General features: G+C 39.5%; 1 protein-coding gene across 1 annotated transcript in view; it reads left to right on the top strand.

Moving 5' to 3' along the window:
• Positions 1–3,258: 3,258 nt before the first annotated feature.
• The window catches only part of LOC122643457 (telomerase reverse transcriptase-like), a 51,939-nt gene continuing 35,715 nt past the window's right edge, over positions 3,259–19,482 (top strand). Inside the window, exons 1-3 of the mRNA XM_043837076.1 lie at positions 3,259–3,376; positions 3,899–4,031; positions 10,355–11,025. Coding sequence (XP_043693011.1) covers positions 3,284–3,376; positions 3,899–4,031; positions 10,355–11,025 — 897 coding nt within the window. The 5' untranslated portion in view covers positions 3,259–3,283. The remainder of the gene's footprint in view (positions 3,377–3,898; positions 4,032–10,354; positions 11,026–19,482) is intronic.

Here is a 19,482-nt window from a genome sequence, read left to right on the forward strand (position 1 = left end):
GTAGTAGGGTGGAAATCAGAGAAGTGGTCCAATTATTGCCACAGACTGCGTAGAGTAGCATAGTATTTGGAAACTGAAAATTCTCCCCGAGTAGTGTGGAGGACCTTCTGCCTAAGTTCATATACTTGGGCATCATTGCCAAGCTACCCGTAAGTTTCCTTGCAAGCAGCCCAAATCTGAGAGGCTGTATCAAGGAGAAGAAAATTATGTTGCAGATTTGAAGTCATAGATCCAATCAGGTAGGACATGAGAACACCATTGTTGGCAAACCATCTTTCTTGAGCCTTACCAGTCTCAGTTGGCATAACAGTGGTGCCATTAATGTGACCAGTAAGGCCAATGCCAGCAATGGCAAAGGTAGCAGACCGAGACCAAAGCAAGTAATTAGAACCATCTAGTTTGATTGGATTAGGAGAAAAAGTGTGATAGTCTGGTTTGCCTAGGCCATCATTATCAGAATTCAGAAGTAGCAGTGGAAGTAATAGAGTCACCCATAATTGCAGCAGAGAAGCCCAAATTGCAGAGAGGCTATTGTGATGAGAAATCCACTAAATACTCTAATAGAATGTCCAGAAAGAGGAGGAGAGACTCTGTAAAAGATGATCAGATGTGCCTCCAAAAATCAGCAGCAACAGACAAGTAATTCCCTAAGATTGATATTTGTCAGGGTTTTGAGAAAACCCTGATAATGTTGAGATCGACTTTTGGGAGAAGGATGTAAAAAAGCATGGGCTGAAGCTGAAATTTGGATTGAGTGGGCCTGTAGGGCTGCTGAATCACTCTTCCAAAAATCAGCACTAACAGAAAGCTATACCCCCAAGATCGATATTTGCAGGGTTTTGGGAAAACCTTAAAAGGATCGATTAAAGAGGGGATCTTCAGAAGAGCTGGCTGGAGATAGAGGCTTGGCTAATAAACTGCCGCAGGTCTTGATCTTCAAAGAGGTGCAGAGATTCCTTGTAATGGAGATTGAATCAATCCAAAAAATATGAAGTCTTCAAATTTCGCAGACAGAGAGCAAGCCCTTATCGATTGAAGTTTTTATAGCATGGACTGAGGTGATGGAGAGCAGGAACTAGATCATATGGATCACCTCATCAGTGCTGCCCTATGAAATATGAAAGAACAAAAGAGAAAAAAAAAGGAGAGGAAAGGGAGATCGAGAAAGAGAAGAGAAATAGGGGATCGAGAATGGAGGAGAGGAGAGCCCTAATCCAAAACTTGCTCTGATACCATGTTGAGAGGATCAGAAGTAGAGCTGATTGCTTGGATGATTAATGATCACCCCAAGCCTTTATTTAGATTATTGAAAATAGAAGACAGAATTACATGTGAGCAATGTGGGACTAAACCCACATAATAGAAACAAAAAATAGAACAGTAAAAAAGGTCCAGAATACCCCCACGGTATTCTGGCCCATATATTCCAACACCAGCCATGTTTAAGATTGAGCTAGGCCTTTCTTTTTTAGTGTAGGAGTCATTTTTGAGTCTTTTATATAAGGTTGTAAGAGGCAAAGCATGGGACACGAATTTTGATTAAGGAAAAGCTTTTTGCTGCTCTTCTTCTCCATTGAAGATTTTCGTCTTGTGTTTGATCAAGGGTGGTGGGATTGGTGTTTGATCCAATTGACACCTTGTGGTGTGAAGCCTGGGTGGTTCCTTTGAAGCTCTCTTTTCAAGTTCTGATTTTTATTCAAGTTTTCGCATTCAAACAAGCTGCTGCCTAGGATTCTCTGCAACAAATGTGAGTTTGAAGCATCCCCATCCCCTACAATTCCTCTTCTAATCCTCTCACAGCCCAAACCCTAAGATTACCTCTTTTGTTTTCAATTTTCCCAATACCTAAATTCTGCCCAGACCAAACCAGCCAGCCAAATCACACCAAACTTTGGTCGAATTCTCCTCTCATACTAGGGTAAAACTCTATCCAAGTTGTTCCCTCATCTGACCATCATAAACCCTAAAAATCCATCTTTTCCTCTTTTCAAAAATTTGAAATCCAAACCCAAAGCCTAATCTTGCTGCTGATTCTAATTAAAAGGCTTAGGTTTGTTAAAACTTGACAAGACCTTCACTGGAAGACTCCCCTGACCTAACCCTAGGTCCCATCAAACCCTAGGTCCCATCAAACCCTAACCCTAGTTTCACAATTTTCACCTATTTATCTAGTTCATAGCAGATCCTGGTTTATGGGTTCTAGTTGGTCTCCTACCAATCTAGAACTACATTAGTTCTCTACATTGTTACAAGGTGAAACATACTTTAAAGGATACCCCCCTTCAGTGTAAGTGCTGCGAAAAGGGTGTTTGATGCAGCTTCTAAACCCTACTTCCAAACTAGGAACAAAGGTCTAGAATTGCTGCAGATTATTCCTGTATAGCTGATGGACAAAGACTGACAAAGGTTGATGACTGATAACTACAGGACATAATAGAGCATGTGATAGTAGTAAGAGAGGAAAGATAACAGACCTGTGGATTTAATGTCTGACAGTTGCTCCCTGCTGTAACTATGGCCGGCAATAGGAAGTAAATAGAGAAAATAAGGAAAGAAAGAAGATTTCGATGGGAAATGGAATAGGAGATGTCAATTGGGGAAAGAGAACAAGGGAGAGTGAAAGAAGGAATTGCCAGGGGATGAGAGCCGATAGATAGAGGGGTGACTGGGTGAGCAGATGTTCATTTGCACACGATTAATTCACAAACAATATTTGTATTCGTTAAAAATCTTAGAAGGGGGTACATATATTTATAAGATTCTAAATTTCAAAAAAAAGAAAATATCAAAAAAGAAATAGAAAGTTCTAGAACTCTATTTTCTTAAAACTTTGACTCAAACAGAAACTTAAAAAACAAAAGTCTAATTACTTGGCCTAAAGAGGGTCCACACAACTAATGACTTAAATTAAAAAAAAAACTAATTTTCGTATACTCCATATGGAGTTATGGACCTGTTATTTGGACCTTAAAATTAGTGCTCATTACATTCAAAACCCATTGAAAGAAATATCGATACCCTACAATAAAGCAAAACAGCTATTGTTCTCTGGTGTTTTTTTGGCTTAGTTTGATGGCCATAAGGCCTATATCTTTGCCTTTCTGTTTTCTCTCTCTCTTAATAAAATCTTTCTTGTTGATTCTGTGGATTTGTTTGTATTGTGGCACATCATGGGTGAACCATGAACCTATCAAATTTGTAATTTTCTGTCTCCTTTAAAATATACTTTGCCATCATCATTAAAAAAATGTTCTAATTGTTTTTACTGTATTCTACTGACATAATGCAAATGCTCATCTGTTTCCTGCAGTGCAATCGTGCAAGCTCTGTTCTAGATCTTCTTACCACTTCATCCTGGTGTCTTCTTAAGAAAAGGGTACTTGGCAGGTTCTATCATTCATTTGCATGAAAATCTCTAAAACATCAGGCATAGAGGGTATCTCTACTCTAACACCCAATTTTTTGCTTGTTGGAAGGTGATGTAGCAATTTCAACTATATAAGTATCTAGTAAATGGTGTGAATTGGCCACACATCAAATTTCAGACTCACTTCAATCATATAAAACTTCATATGTATTGTACCCTCCAATGTATATCCAGTCACCCACTCCCCACATTTGGAGTTTTTCAAAGGTAGTCTTGAATTTTTCAATGCTTTATTTTGCAACTTGGCAAACTCTGCTTGGGTTGAAACTTGATGTGAACAGTAGGCCTTCAGATCTATGCCGACAAAATTCTAGTCTTATCCATTGTGCCATGTGGCATCACTTGGGGTGGTGGTGTAGAGATCCTGCTCCTTTTATTTTCTTATTTAAATATATCAATATTTTCAATGTTCAACTGTTTTCTCTCTCTGAAACAAGTAACTTATTGAGGTCAAAATTGTAAAACTTGCAGATTGGGGATGATACCATGTTTCACCTGTTGAAGTGTGCATCTATATTCTTACCGCATTCTCGTGCAAATTACCACCAGGTGGCGGGTACTCCTATCATTGATTATGTGATGAAGACCCCAAAACATACATCAGGTCTAATTATCAAACAGCCATCATCTGCTCTCTTTTGTATACTATCTTAATTATGTCAGATTATATTATTTTTCATGCCTTCTCTCGGCATAGTGGTATATGGTTATGCACATAATTCTTTTTATTATAAGTTGATTCACTAGTTTTTTCTGTGTTTTGATGGAGAAAATATCGTTATTCCCTCTTAGCTAAGCCCTTTTGATAAATTATAATTGTGCTATTAATAGTGAATATTACTCAGCAAATTTGAAAGGAAGAAAGAAGATCAAAGAGCTTGGGTGGAAAAAAATGGCGTGGAGTGTGGAAATTCTGAAGGGTTCTTATTCTTATCCAAACTGAGCATTATCGAGCATATATGTTTTTTTTGGTGTTTGACTGTAGGGTTGACTTTGGGAAGGATTAGTTTAGAGAATCTATTTTATAACACTAATTGTATTTAAGTCCAACCCAAACAAGGTAGCTGTTAAACCTTTTTTAATCTGCCCAAATTCTTCTTCTCCCTTGAATTCTTGTTGAGTTTATAACTCAATGCAACCAAACCTTAAAAGGGATTTGATCTTGAAAGCCCTAAAAATTTACATACAATTGGGTTGATTCAACCCAATTGGTAATTCCTTCATCCCTTCTTAACAAATTTATGGTTTGGGGTCTGTGCATAGCAAGATCCATGAAAATAAACCCCAAATCTGAGCACTGTTTTGATCATTGCATGGAGTTGCAGGCCACCGACTGGTCGTCTGGTTCCTGGGCTGGTCTAAATCCGGTCCTTCCATGCTGTCTGCTTTCGGGGCTTGACTTAGGCTTATTTCAGGGTCAAATACATGCTATCTACTATGTATTTAGGGCTGTAAGTCTTCTAGTGGTGAGGTTGATTGTGAGTTTGACTTTCTTTTGGCTTAGATTACTCTCCAACCCAAGGTAAGGGGATTTAACCTTATTCTGTTTATGCTTGCTGTACTTGTTCATTCATCTACTGTTTATAGCTTTTCTTTCTTTTGCATTAGATGAATGCATGTTGTAGGGTTACATTTCATATTGCATATGCATATTATTATTGTAATCTATGAAAGGTGTGCTTGAGAGATGATGTTGGAACTGATTATTTTACTATTTACTGTTGAATCATATGACATCCATGTTAGAAATGCATATGGTTAGGCTATCATAAACGCAATGCTACGACCCTTACCAACAAGGGTGAGGTGTTGAATAACCCGTGGTGGGTTCGAAGGGATGATTCCAGAATGCCATTCATTGTCCTAGGTTCGAAGAGTATTTCCGGAATGGGAACAAACAATAGGGTTAGCATTTGGGGGTTCACTGGGGTCTGATGTGTAATTCCGGAACTGGCGGGTCTCTACCGTAGTAGAGTGTTATTCTCGGGTGTCTGATGTATTGTGTGCGTTTTCGAAACTGAGAATATCATACCTATTACAGTAGCATTTAATCCTCATGAGTCCCTGTTGCTAGTTGCATGCTTAGTTTTAAGACATACATCATGGACTATTGGCGTCTGTTTGCATATTTTCCTTTGCTGGGCTCAGTGGAGCACATTCCCGTGGATATCCTATTTTTTCAGATGATATCACTGGTTGTGAGAAACCAGGAGTTGGATTTAATGCTGCTTTGGACTTCCACGTCGATGATGGTTGTGCGGTGCAGGAGTTTGAAGTACATGATGTTTTATGCATGTGCGATGCGTGCGCGTTTCTGTGAAGTGGCTTGATGGACTAGGCTATGTTTATTTTGTGTTTATACCTTACTTTTGTTATAGATAAGTATATAGTGGCTTATTTTCTGTTTTAAGCTTGTATTTACTTTTGAAAGAATTGTACAGTGTAAATGCAAGTTTACTAATATATCAAGTTTATCACTTAGTTTCCTCTTAGTACTCTTGTTATTATTATTTGTTCTTTTCCGTTGCGTTTTGATTACTTTATGGTGATAAACTGCGAAAGGGAGTACTGTACTTGCGATCCTGGAGGTTGGTTGGATGCCGGTTGGCATCCAGTCACAGCATGCCCTTAATAACTGGGCCAAAGTGTGACACTAGTACCTTTGCAATGAGCAATAGGTAGGTCGGAGGAAGAAGTCTTACTAGGAGAAGTAGGATCTGGATCCTGAGTCGGCAATTGGATAGGCATTGGTGCAACAGTGGATTTACGCTGCTCTTGTCTGGAACATCCTTTTTTATAGGTGATGATGTTAGAGTTGTCAATTCTCTTCTGAAATTCACCAATAATTCTCTGGACTGGAGTCAGCTCCTCTTGAATAGGAACATTTACCATCATTATTTTCCATAATCGCCCCCTGTAATGAATTCCCTTGAAATGAAGGGACAACAACCAAAGGAGGCTGGGCAGCAACTAAAGTGGGCTGGGCAGCATCTAAAGTGGGCTGTCCAATCTAAAGTATGTAAAGGAGGATGAAATTCAAGAGGAGGAACCACATCTTCACTAGAACTCTCCCCCTAAAGAGGTGGGGAAGAATAATGAGGAGTTTTTTCATGAAATATGACATCCATACTGACCAGAGTACGAAGGGAAGGATGGTGATAACACTTATAACCTTTCTGGGTTGGAGAATAACCCAAAAAAATACACCGTAACCCACGGGGTTAAAGTTTGCTAGGAAATTTGGTATCTCTAGCATAACGCACACAGCCAAATACCTTGGGGGAAGCTACAAAGGAAGAATTCCCGAGTAAAATCTTAGCTGGACTATGGAAGTCAAGAACACGAGAGGACAACCGATTAATGAGATAGGCCTCAGTGAGAACAGCATCCCCCCAATATTGGGAAGGAACATTGCGACCAAACATCAATGCTCTGGCCACTTCTAATAAGTGGCGGTTCTTCCTTTCAACCACACCGTTTTGGGTTATGGTATTAGCACAACTAGTCTGGTGAATAATCCCAAAGTATTTTTGAAATTGATTTTCTGTATACTCGGTTCTATTATCACTTCTCAAAATTTTGAGAGTAGACTGGAATTTAGTTTGGATCATCTTATGAAAATGTTGAAAACATGAAAAAACTGATTTTTTGTGTGCATAAGATAAACCCTTGTGTTTCTAGAGTGACAGTCAATAAAGGAAACAAACCACCGATTACCAGAAATAGAAGTCTTACGACTAGGGCCCCAAACATCAGAATGCACCAAACAGAAAAGTGAAGAACTCCTTTTATTTGAAATAGAATAAGTTGAATGTGTCTGTTTGGCCAGAACATAAGCATCACAAAAAATATCATATTTATTACATTTAACCAAAGTGGGAAATAACTGTGTTAAAATTCCTAATGGAGGTTGACCTAATCTAGTGTGCCATTGGTAAAGTTCAGAAGAGACCAAAGAGTTCTAGTGTAGCGGAGAAGGTAATGGTGGTGGAGTATGACGACCATCATCAAGCAAGTGCAGTCCACTATGCACTTTACCCAATCCAATCGTCTTCCCAGAGCTTAGATCCTGAAAAACACAATGGGAAGGAAAAAATATTACTTTGCAATTAAGATCACGAGTAATACTACTAATGGAAAGAAGATTAGTAGTAAAATTAGGAATGTGCAAAACAGAAGACAAAGTAAAAGAGGAAGTGCAGTTGATGATTCCTTTTCCAGAGATGGAAGAAAAGGAACATCAGCCACCTTGACCTTATCTTTCCCAAAAGTGGAAGAATAGCGATGGAAGAGGCTAGAGGAATTGGTTATGTGATCTGTAGCTCCAGAATCTATGATCCAAGGATGGGAAGCTTCGGAAGCACAATGACCACCAAATGGAATAGCTGACCGGGCAAAGTGTGAACCAAAAGGAGTAGAAGAATTAGCAGGAGCTGATGTAGTAGAAACAGCAGTAGTAGAAGACCGTAGCACACGTATGAATGCCTATAGATCATCTTGGGATAGACCAGTGTCAGTAACAGGGGCTGTGGCAACAGTCTCAGTATGATGAGCCTTGTTCTTTGTCTTTTTCTTGGTAGCCCGTTTGGCCTCAAAGTCCGCTGGTTTCCCATGAAGTTTCCAGCATTTTTGTTTGGTGTGGTAAGGCTTATAACAGTGCTCACAAGTAACAGTCTCTGGAGTAGAATCACCAAGAGAAACATGTCCAACAGGTGCAGAAGTAGCCTGGGCAGCAGTTTGGAGGCCTGTTTTGTCAGTTACAGGAGGTTGGAGCATAGCAGCCTGACAGTTCTCTTCGGAGGAGACTAATGCATAGGATTGATCTAGTTTGGGAAAAGGGGAATGACCCAACACCTGAACATGAATCTGGTCATACTCCATATTGAAACCAGCCAAAAAATCATAAACTCGAGTTTTGTCCAGATGCTTCTTATATGCAGTAATACCGACAGTAGTAGTAGGGTGGTAATTCGAGAAGTGGCCCAATTTTTGCTAGAGACTGCGCAAGGTAGCATAGTACTTGGAGATAGACAACTCCCCTTGAGTAGTATGATTGACCTTCTTCCGGAGTTCATACACCTGTGCATCATTACCAAACTGTCCCTATGTTTCCTTGCAAGCAGACTAGATTTGATGGGCTGTATCAAAAAAGAAGGAAACCACTTGCAATGTCTGATTGCATGAGCTAATCAAATAAGACATGAGTATACCATTATTCGAGATCCACCTACTCAAAAGAGGATCAGGTGTAGTTGGCATAGCAATAGTACCATCAATATGTCCAGTAAGCCCACGGCCAGCAATGGCAAAGTATGCCGAGCGAGACCAAAACAAATAATTACTCCCATCCAATTTGATAGGATTAGGGAGAAGATCACGGTTGTCATTCCTACAAAGCCCATCAACAATAGAAGTGCCAGAAGAGACTTCAGAGTCACCCATAATGCAGCAGAGAGACCCAAATTGCAGAGGGGGGCCTGGTGCGATGAGCAACCCAGAAAGCACTTCAAGAGAATGGCCAAAAATTGGTGGATAGACCTGTGTAATGATGATAATAATTGTCCTTAGCAGCAACAGATTAGTGAAACCCCTAGATCGATTTTATCAGGGTTTTGGAAAAAACCTGTTTTTGGTGAGATCGATTTAGAGGGAATGGTGCCAAAAAGCTGTATGGATGGAGCTGAAACTGATATCGAGAGGGCTTGTAAGTGAGGGGAAGCACCCTTCCAAAGGGCAGCTTCAACAAAGACCAGCAACACAAGGATCGATATTTTTCGGGTTTTTGGAAAACCAGAATTTTAGAAAAAATCGATCAATGGAGGAGGGATAGAAGCCTGCGTAATAATTCCCCTGCAGTTCTTGCACTTCAAAAGGTGAATCGAGCCCTTGTTGTAGAGAGGATCAATCCAAAAAAAAATTGAAGGCAGCAAATATCGCAGAGAGGGAGCAATCTTCTATCGAGCAGAATTTTTAGGTGTATCATGAATGACGTAATGGAGGGCAGCATCTGGATCTTTAGATCACCTCATCAATGCTGCCCCTTTTTGGAGAATGAAGAACAAAGGAGAGAGAGGAAGAAAGAAGAAATCGGGAATGAAAGAGAGAGGAAGGGGAAGTCGAGAATGGAAGAGAAGAGAGATCCCTAATTCGAAACCTGGTTTGATACCATGTTAACAGATCTGAATTAGAGAATATTGCTTGTATGATCAATGTGATCAACAATCTTTGTATTTATAATAAAAGAGATTATAGCATAATGTCTAAAATACCCCTAGTTTGGCTAACTAAACTAGGAGATACATAAACACAATATTGCAACTGTAAAAAGACCAGAATATCCCCACGGTATTCTGGTGTATTATTCAACAATTTATGTGCCCTCATTGTGGTTGTGGACAGTTTGCTTTTATGTTTTGATACTATTTCATATAAAAACATTAGAAAACAGTGTTATTCTATTTTATATCATCTCTTGATTAAGTTATCATCAGTTGAATGTTTTTGTCACTTATCCTCTAATTCTTCTTGTTAGTAATATATGCTGTGTTAAAAGATAAAGGAAGAATTCTGGAGCTCCTTGACAAATGCTGTGAGAAAAGATGCAATTGATTTTTTTCTCTTAAGCCACAAACAATAAATCGATTCCTCTACCTCGTCCTATAATTTGTGAGTTGATCCTGCCTTGAAATTTTGCTCTGGACAAGCAGTACATAGGATAACTGAAGTACAGGTTGGTTAGTTGTTCATGAGTGTTTCCATGAAAGCCCAACAGTGAACCATAAAGCAGCTCGGGTTACTCCTTTCATAACAATCTCAGGATTCCCTACAAGCAGATTTTTATGTGTGCAGAATTTAATTAGAACACTATAATCCATAAATTTTTACTGAGAATATGATGGTGCTGACTGAATTCCTAGCTTTTGCCAGGCTCCTGTAAGAAGAGGAAGAGAGTCAACGATGAGGACAAATATACATCTGATAACAGTAAATGTTCAGAGAAACCCATTGAATCAACTGTGGAACATCAAGTATGTGACAAGAATACTACAACAAAGACTGGAAAGCGTTTAAGGTTGTTTAGTCGGCAACATTGTACAGAGAAGTTTGACAGAGTCCAAGATGAAGACATATATAAATCTGATACCATTAATTCTTTGCAGCAATCTAATAGTTCTCTGCCTGTTACTTGCTGCTTAGGTTCTGGTATCTGTACTATTGGTTGTAGTCATAGGAGCTGTTTCAAATCATTTGGACGGAAATGTTGGAGAAAGCAGAGCCCTCTGCATTACCCTGAAGCACACATGATGAACTGTACAGCTTTGGCAAATGATATGGTGAAATCAAATGAGGAACATAAAGTAACAAAGATCACTACCACAAAGATTAGGAAGCGTTCAAGGCCTTTCGGTTGGCAACGTTGTAGAAAGCGCAGGCAAGTTACTTCTCCAGAGGACAATATGTTGCCTTCTGAAGCGACAATTCATTATGAGAGAGACTGCCTGTCTGGGATTCTTCTACAGAGCTCTAACACCAGTTTTAATCATCAAACTGAGAAGGTGGTTTCGTCCCAAGAGCCAGAGGATCTGGATGCACTTCAGGTTTCATCTGCAACAACAAGATTGCTATTTTCTATTATTATGCAGAACCTGAATCATTGTTTGTGTCTGCTGCATGCCTAGAAAATTGCCATCAGATATGAGCTCTTTTCACCCTTAATATGCATTTGACTGTCAAAGTGCAGTGACGCTGCTATCATTTAGTTGGTCATCACATTTGTTCCCTCTCTCCTTGTTCTCAATAGGGGCCTGATTGGTGAGGATGAGAGTTCATTTGTCTCATAACCAGGCTTTGAGGTGGGAGCCCATGTTGCAGTGATGATGTGATCATTTACCACTCATCAGATCCCCATTACTGTTTGAAGGATTGTTAATGCAACCCCGGATTCCAAAACCTTAAATTTTGGTCGTTATGGGCCTAACCAAATGATAAGAATCCAATTATAAGAATGTAGTGGCAATTTTGCAATTATTTTGAAGTTCAGGATCCCTTATGAATGGATGAACAGAATTAGGGATGTAAAAGTAAATTAGGGTTAGGGTTTAATGGGACCTAGGTTTGATGGTAGGGTTATGCTAAGTTGATGTAGGGGAGTCTTCCAGTGAAGGTCTTGTTATGTTTTAAGAAGTCTAGGCTTTTTAATTAGAATCGGCAGCAAGGTTAGGGTTTGGATTTTTGAAAAAGAGGAAAAGATGGATTTTTAGGGTATATGATGGTCAGATGTGGGAGCAACTTCGATCGAGATTTCCCTAGTATGAGAGGAGAATTTGATCAAAGTTTGGTGTGATTTGGCTGGCTGGTTAGGTTTGGGCAAAATAAAATTTAGGTATTAGGAAAATTGAAAACAAAAGGGGGAATTTAGGGTTTGGGCTGTTAGAGGATTAGAAGAAGAATTGTTGGGGATGGGAATGATTCAAACTCACTGTTGTTGTAGAATTTCCTTGGCAGCAGCTTGTTTGATTGTAGATCTTGAATAAAAATCAAAACTTGAATTGAACTTGAAAGTAGAGCTTCGAAAGAACAAAGAGAGCTTGAACGAACCACCCGGGCTTCACACCACAAGGTGTCGATTGGATCAAACACCAATCCCATCAGGCTTGATCAAACACAAGACAAAAATCTTCAATGGAGAAGAAGAGCAGCAAAAAGCTTTTCATTAATATCAAAATGCGTGTACAATGGTTGATCCCCTTACAACCGTATATAAAAGACTTAAAAATAGACTTCAACACTAAAAAGTAAAGGCCTAACCCAATGCTTTATCTATTAGGTAACTTAAACTGCCTAGGAAACTTAAATAGACTCAAACAGAGTCCTAATCCAGCCCCACTAAACACTTCAAAGAAACGATTTATGCATGTAGTTGTAACGATGGAGTCAAAGAAGGTAAAGCTGTCCAAGTTATGGAGTCTAATTATGAGTTATCTTTTTTAGAGACAATTTATACATGTAGTTGTAACATTGATTCTCAGATTATTGGAAGTAATTGAAGAATTTTTGGGTTTATTATCTGCTGATTGCCTGTCAAGAGTAATGGTTTCTCTCTTTTCTCTCCGTCTTAGTTCTATCCAAAACTGATTCTCTTCTCAGGTGCGGTTGTTCCTTATTGATTTTTCCCACTGCCTTTTTCTTTTTGTTTCTATTTTCCCTTCAAAATCCTCCCTATCATTCTTAAAATTTACTACCCTTTTACTGGTTCTTCCTTGTTTGGGTGGTAGTTGCAGCCTAACTGTATCGGGTTCGATCTCCGTTGTCCATAGTCCTTTGGACTCCTTTCACCTTTAGATTTGGTACATTAGGTATACTTATTTGGATGATTAAGCCTACGAAATTTGGGGTTAATGTCACACCTCGGCCCGGTTAATATGGGCATACTGTGACCAGGATTGCAAGTACAGTACTCCCATTTACAATTTATCACAATATAGTAATCAAATGCAGTGGAAAAAAAACTAATAATAATAACAATAATAAGAAGGAATCTATGTGATAAACATGTTATATTGATAAAACTTGCATTTACACTGCAGAACTTTCCAAAAGTAAATCCAAGCTCAAAAGTATGTAGAAGCCACTATATGCTTATCTATAACAGAAGTATTATATAAGCAGAAAAGAAAATATAGCATAGTCCATCAGGCCACATCACAGAAACGCGCACGAATCGCACACGCATGAAGCATCATGCACTTCGAGCTCCTGCACCACGTAGCCATCATCGCTGTGGAAGTCCAAAGTTGCAACAGCTCCCATCCCTGGTTTCTCACAACCAGCCATACCATCTGAAAAAGGGGAATATCCGCAGGAATGAGCTCCACTGAGCCCAACAAGGGAAAACATGCAAACAAATGCAAATAGTCCATGATGTATGTCTCAAGTCTAAGCATGTAACTAACAACAGATCTAGGTCTCATGAGGTTAAATGCTACTATAACAGATATGATATTCTCAGTTCCGGAATCATCCATCGGGCCCCAAAAATACCACTCTGCTACGGTGGAGACCTGCCAGTATTAGAATCACACATCGGTCCCCAGTAAACCCCTAAAGTTAACTCTACTGTACATCCCATTTCAGAAGCACACATCGGACCTAGGAGACAATAAATGGAATTCCGGAATCATCCCTTCGGACCTACCACGGGTTATCCAACACCTCACCCCTGTTGGCAAGGGTCGTAACACAGGGTTTATGATATCCTAGCCATATGCACTTTTTAATATGTATGTTATGTAATTCCATTGTAAATAGAATATCAAATCAGTTCCATCATCACCTCTCAACACATCATTCATAGATCACAAATAAGAATATGCAATGCACTATAAAATGTATCACACTATCATGAATATAACTAATGCAAAGAAAAACTACAATCTATATGAACATAAATCTGATATATGTATAGGCAACAAGCATAAATAAAAGAATAATAATAAACATTCTTAAATTAAGGTTAAATCCACTTACCTTGAGTTGGATGACAATTCAAACTAAAAAGTAGATCGAACTCTTGATAAACCTCTCCCAAGATAGAAGATTACAACCTATTTTAATAGTACATAACATGAATTAGATCATGGAATAAACCCAAGGCAAAGCCCCAACCATTTTGGGCAAAATCAGGGTTAACAGAGGGGGACCGGATGCAGGCCAGCCCAAGGACCGGTTGACCAGTGAGGTCGTGTTTGGTAATGCTTCTGTTTGGTGTATACCTTTCTCATTTTTTTTTCTTGTTCTGTGCTGGAAACATGTTTCTGGGCTCTAAAATGGTGTTTGGTAAACTTGTTCTAGAAATGTTTTTAGAACAAAAAAACAACACTATTCCGTTTGGTAAAACCTATTCTGAAACACCTTTTACCAAATTAATGAATTATTACAGAAGTGCCACTACTTGACTAAACTTACTTAAAATTAAGATGAAAACATCTACCATGATCATGTATGATTATCCAAAAAGGATCTTAGTGTATTCGAACTACCGTCCCCTTAGAACATGCTTGAGACATCCTCATGTTCCAAGTGCTCTACTAATTTGTGCTAAAGACCCAACAAGTAGAGTTTGAAGTTTACAAGTAACCCAATTCTTATTATTCATTGAATTCAATTCATAGTTGTCAAGGCGTCGACTAGTCATAGCCTGGGCGCCGCCTGGGCCGACTTGGGTGCCTTGGTCGCCATATTGGTGTCGCCTTAATTTTGGACCCTCTCCAACGCCTTAGGTCGCCTACCCGCCGTGACAACCACGTGCCTGGGCACATGGTTGTTTTTTACAATCATAAATGAACATCTCTACATGTTGTGCTCGGCTGTGTGAGTGTGTGTATGGGCTGCAAGGGATGGGAGTGAGTGCTCGTGTGTGTGAGTGTTTGTAGGGGAAGCAAGGGGTGGGTGTAAATTTATGAATGTTAACTTCCCCACCTATCCGGCACTAACTTCAAGTGCCATTGAAGTCCAGCACCCCAATCAATATACAAACGCCCAACACAGTTCACCGATTCTCCAAGAAAAGAGAACCCCAACCCTGTGGGCATAGAAAATCACTCTAGGCCCACATACTTGTTTGAAACCATAAATCGTTTTGTCTCAAATCAGTCCGATATGGGCAGTGACTGATGCGGTCCCCAATACTTGAGGTTTCAGGGCTGAAAGTTTAGCATGACCTTTTCCTTCTAAATTTTAATCATCACGAGAAGGTAACAAGTTATCGATTTGGTCAACTTGAGTGGGCATAATAAGGTATAATTGAGGGATTTAGAGTGGTTTAGGCTAAACCATAGTATAGCATAAGGATAGGTTGGTGGATTATGCAAATCTCAGGAAATACAATGAAGTATGCTACCAACTTACAAAAGAATGGAAGATAGATTTGTTGGAATTAGCACCGACAGATTTCCAGGAATTGACACACCTTCAAGAGAAAGAGGAATTGGAATCTAGGCCAATACCAAGCTCAAAATTAAATTCCCATTCGTCAGCAATGAAGAGAAAAAAAAGAGGGGGGATTGATTACAATTTCTTTGTAGGAAGGCACAATGTACTGATCAGTTGTCAATCTTGCTATGATGTAGACTTCAAAAAAATCCAAAACTAATTTGACTGTCTAATAATCAATGATGGCTTATCTAACTTTTTTTCTCCACATTTATAAGCGTATCAAATATGTAAATGCATTGCCACCAGTCTTTATTTTTCTCTTATGGCACTAGGATTCTTTTAACTAAATTGACGTGTCTAATGACTTCATCTTCCTCAGAATAAGCTTCATTATCATGGTTTGAGTCATCTGAGTCCACAGGATTCAGCTTTCTCTCTAATCCTCTCTAGGCTTTTCAGAACTCGTCAAGCCACAGCTGCATTGGGTCTTCTAGTAGGCACTCCTTTGCCTTGTGCCCAAATTTTTAACAAGAATAACACTCTATGCCTCCAAGATCTTCAGCTGGGGCTTTGCCTTTATTATCTGTCTCGTAACCATTCGTCCTATTGCTGAGGCTTGGCATGGTGCCCAGCTCATTGGATCTGGAGTTGCACTTATTAAAATTCTTGTACACCCCACCTTGAGAATGGGGCTTTCTCTCTGATTGGCTCTGGTTCTCTTCCATACTTGGGGCCTTGACTCTTGAGGAAGCAATCCTGATCATCATAAATGGTGATGAGATTCAAGGCTTTCATAATATTTGGATGGCCATTCTTAAAACATGATAGAGCTATCAGTAAACTTCAGCTATGCCAAATCTTGATAAGAGCTCACCAAACTTCTCTATATAATCCGTCCCTGACAAATTACCATCTTAAGCTCAGCATCTGATCATACAAATTTCTTTTAAAATATTTTGGAACTTATTTACTTCTAAGTTCTTTCTTCATTTCATCCCATGTTATTGGTGCTTCATGTCTGCACTTAAGTATTTTTCATGACAGGCCCACCATGTCTTTGCTTGAGCTGTTAGCTTATCCCTGGCATATCCAATTTTTCTATCTTCTAACATGTTGTCCCAATCAAGGAAATCCTCATGCTGAAGCAATCCAATCTAGAAATATTAGAGGATTCATCTTTCTAGTAAAATAAGCGACCTCAAGTTGTACCTTCTCAGAGATATCATTTTGCTTTTCAGGTCCATCTAAATCTAACATGGTCCGAATAACTTCAATTAGAGATCCCTTATGTCGGGAACTGTTGGTGATCTAGGGACTGGTTGAATGCTCACTAGGTAATGTAGTTCTAGATAGGGTAAAGCCCTACTAGAAGCCAATTAAACTAGGACCAATAACAAGGAACAAAGGGGCTGTTGGTTCTGCAGTTTCAGTAGGACAAAATTGCAGTTTTAGGTCAAATCTAGGGCTTAGGTTAGCATAATGGTAGGGGGGCTTAGGGGGTATGGCTAGGCAGGTTTATAGGACTCTAATAATGTAGGTATTATAGAGTTTTAAGTGTTTTGAAAATTCTGTAAAACTGGGCAGCAAGATCTAGGGTTTAATGGAGTTAGGTTTATGGGATTCAAACAAAAAATAAAGGGGATCGATTGGGGGAAAGGATTAGAGGGTTAGAAGAAGAAGTTGGGTGTCAAACTTACTCGAGATTCCACTAGCAGCAGCTTGAATAGATGTGAAGGATAGAACCACCTTCGAATTGAAGAAGATCCTCCCAGCCGTCACGGCGTAAGGAGTCAACCGGATTCCACCAGCCCCTTTCCACCTTGATAGAACCACAAGGATGCACACTCACAAGGAGCAACACTCATCAGAGCAGGGCAGCAGCAATGGCAGCAAACTAAAGCTTTTCATTAATCAAATTCGTGTTCAAGGCTTTGCCCCCTTACAACCTTATATAAAAGACTCAAAAATAGACTTCTACTCTAAAAAGGAAAGGTCTAACCCAATCCTTAACCTATTAGGTAACTTAAACTGACTAGGAAACTAAAATACTTAAAGAAATAGACTCAAAACCTAGCTGGACTTATAGAATCCTAATCCAGCCCAACTTACATCACATGACCACTTAAGTTGTCGCATGACCACTTAAACAAGTCACATGATCACTTAAGTGATCACATGACCAATAATTACATAAAAATCAAAACTAAGGAATTAAAACAGCTAATCCCGTATGCAACCTAATTACCCATATTTTAGGCCCATAAAAGTGGCCTATTACATAGAAAACCCATGGGATCAAAGGCCCAACATACATATAATCCAACCCTAGACTTATTTCTAAAGAAATAAGCCCATTTCGGTGATGAATCTGCATCAACTCTCCCCAGCTTGAAAAAATTCGTCCTCGAATTTTGCAGTGATGAGGAGGAAACAACTTGTGAGTAGCAGCTTTGACCATTCCCAAGCAGAATTGTGGTTTCTTGTAGACTTTAGGGCTGTAGTCTTCATGGCGTGGAGCGTTCTCTTTAAAGAACCATAGTTGCATAACAAACTCTATGTGCTCGACCTCTTCAAGAACAACATCTTGGATGCCGATGATTTCTTGTGGAGTGTTTTCAATCACCACTTCATCTTCCATGTCCTCAGCCTTGGCTACTTTGCCTTCTTCAGTAGTTTCTTCTACCATTGTGTGTTGGACCTCCACATTAATTTGATGGCCGAGCTTCTCAACCATGATCTCAACTACTAGTGTAGCTTGGTCTACTTGAATTTCTTTAGCTATAGGTTCTTGAATCTCTTCAACATAAACCGCTTTAGTAGAATCTTCTGTTGGTGCATCTGCCATTGGTGAAACTTCAAACACAGTCGATGTCACTTGCATTTGAGTTGACATGTTCGGCAGTCCTTGTGGCTGTACAGTCGATGTGGTCACCTTTGGTTGTAACCCTTTTAGAGTATACAAATGGTATAGACGTTGTCGATCAGGTAGGACACACGAGTTGTTTTCAGGTTCAATCCAACCCTGTCGCTCGTCCAACCAATTACAACCTACTGCAATAACGCTCATTGGAGATGGTACCGGCTTACACCAAGCACCATCATGGTATGAAGAACACCCAAATTCAACAAAGACTTTACCTGTAGGCATGATACAAATCTCTCCTGATTGAGACAACATATCCACCACGGATTGTGAAATAATATTGGTACGTCGCCTCTCATCAACAAATAATATGGCTGTGCTCCCATTGGGTAGACGAACTCGGGTCTTGAAAACGAAGGGAGGTGGGTCTTTCGAGGCTTGGTTGGAGCTTCCCTCTGCCATATCTCTGATACCAAAATAATGTAGTTCTAGATAGGGTAAAGCCCTACTAGAAGCCAATTAAACCAGGACCAATAACAAGGAACAAAGGGGTTGTTGGTTCTGCAATTTCAGTAGGACAAAATTGCAGTTTTAGGTCAAATCTAGGGCTTAGGTTAGGATAATGGAAGGGGGGCTTAGGGGGTATGGCTAGGCAGGTATATAGGACTCTAATAATGTAGGTATTATAGAGTTTTAAGTGTTTTGAAAATTCTGTAAAACTGGGCAGCAAGATCTAGGGTTTAATGGAGTTAGGGTTTATGGGATTCAAACAAAAAATAAAGGAGATCGATTGGCGGAAAGGATTAGAGGGTTAGAAGAAGAAGTTGGGTGTCAAACTTACTGGAGATTCCACTGGCAGCAGCTTGAACAGATGTGAAGGATAGAACCACCTTTGAATTGAAGAAGATCCTCCCAGCTGTCATGGCGTAAGGAGTCAACTGGATTCCACCAGTCCCTTTCCACCTTGATAGAACCACAAGGATGCACACTCACAAGGAGCAACACTCAACAGAGCAGGGCAACAGCAATGGCAGCAATCAAAAGCTTTTCATTAATCAAATTCGTGTTCAAGGCTTTGCCCCCTTACAACCTTATATAAAAGACTCAAAAATAGACTTCTACTCTAAAAAGGAAAGGCCTAACCCAATCCTTAACCTATTAGGTAACTTAAACTGACTAAGAAACTAAAATACTTAAAGAAATAGACTCAAAACCTGGCTGGACTTATAGAATCCTAATCCAGCCCAACTTACATCAC

Source organism: Telopea speciosissima, chromosome 10, assembly GCF_018873765.1.
Source record: "Telopea speciosissima isolate NSW1024214 ecotype Mountain lineage chromosome 10, Tspe_v1, whole genome shotgun sequence".
In the NCBI taxonomy this organism is placed as follows: domain Eukaryota; kingdom Viridiplantae; phylum Streptophyta; class Magnoliopsida; order Proteales; family Proteaceae; genus Telopea; species Telopea speciosissima.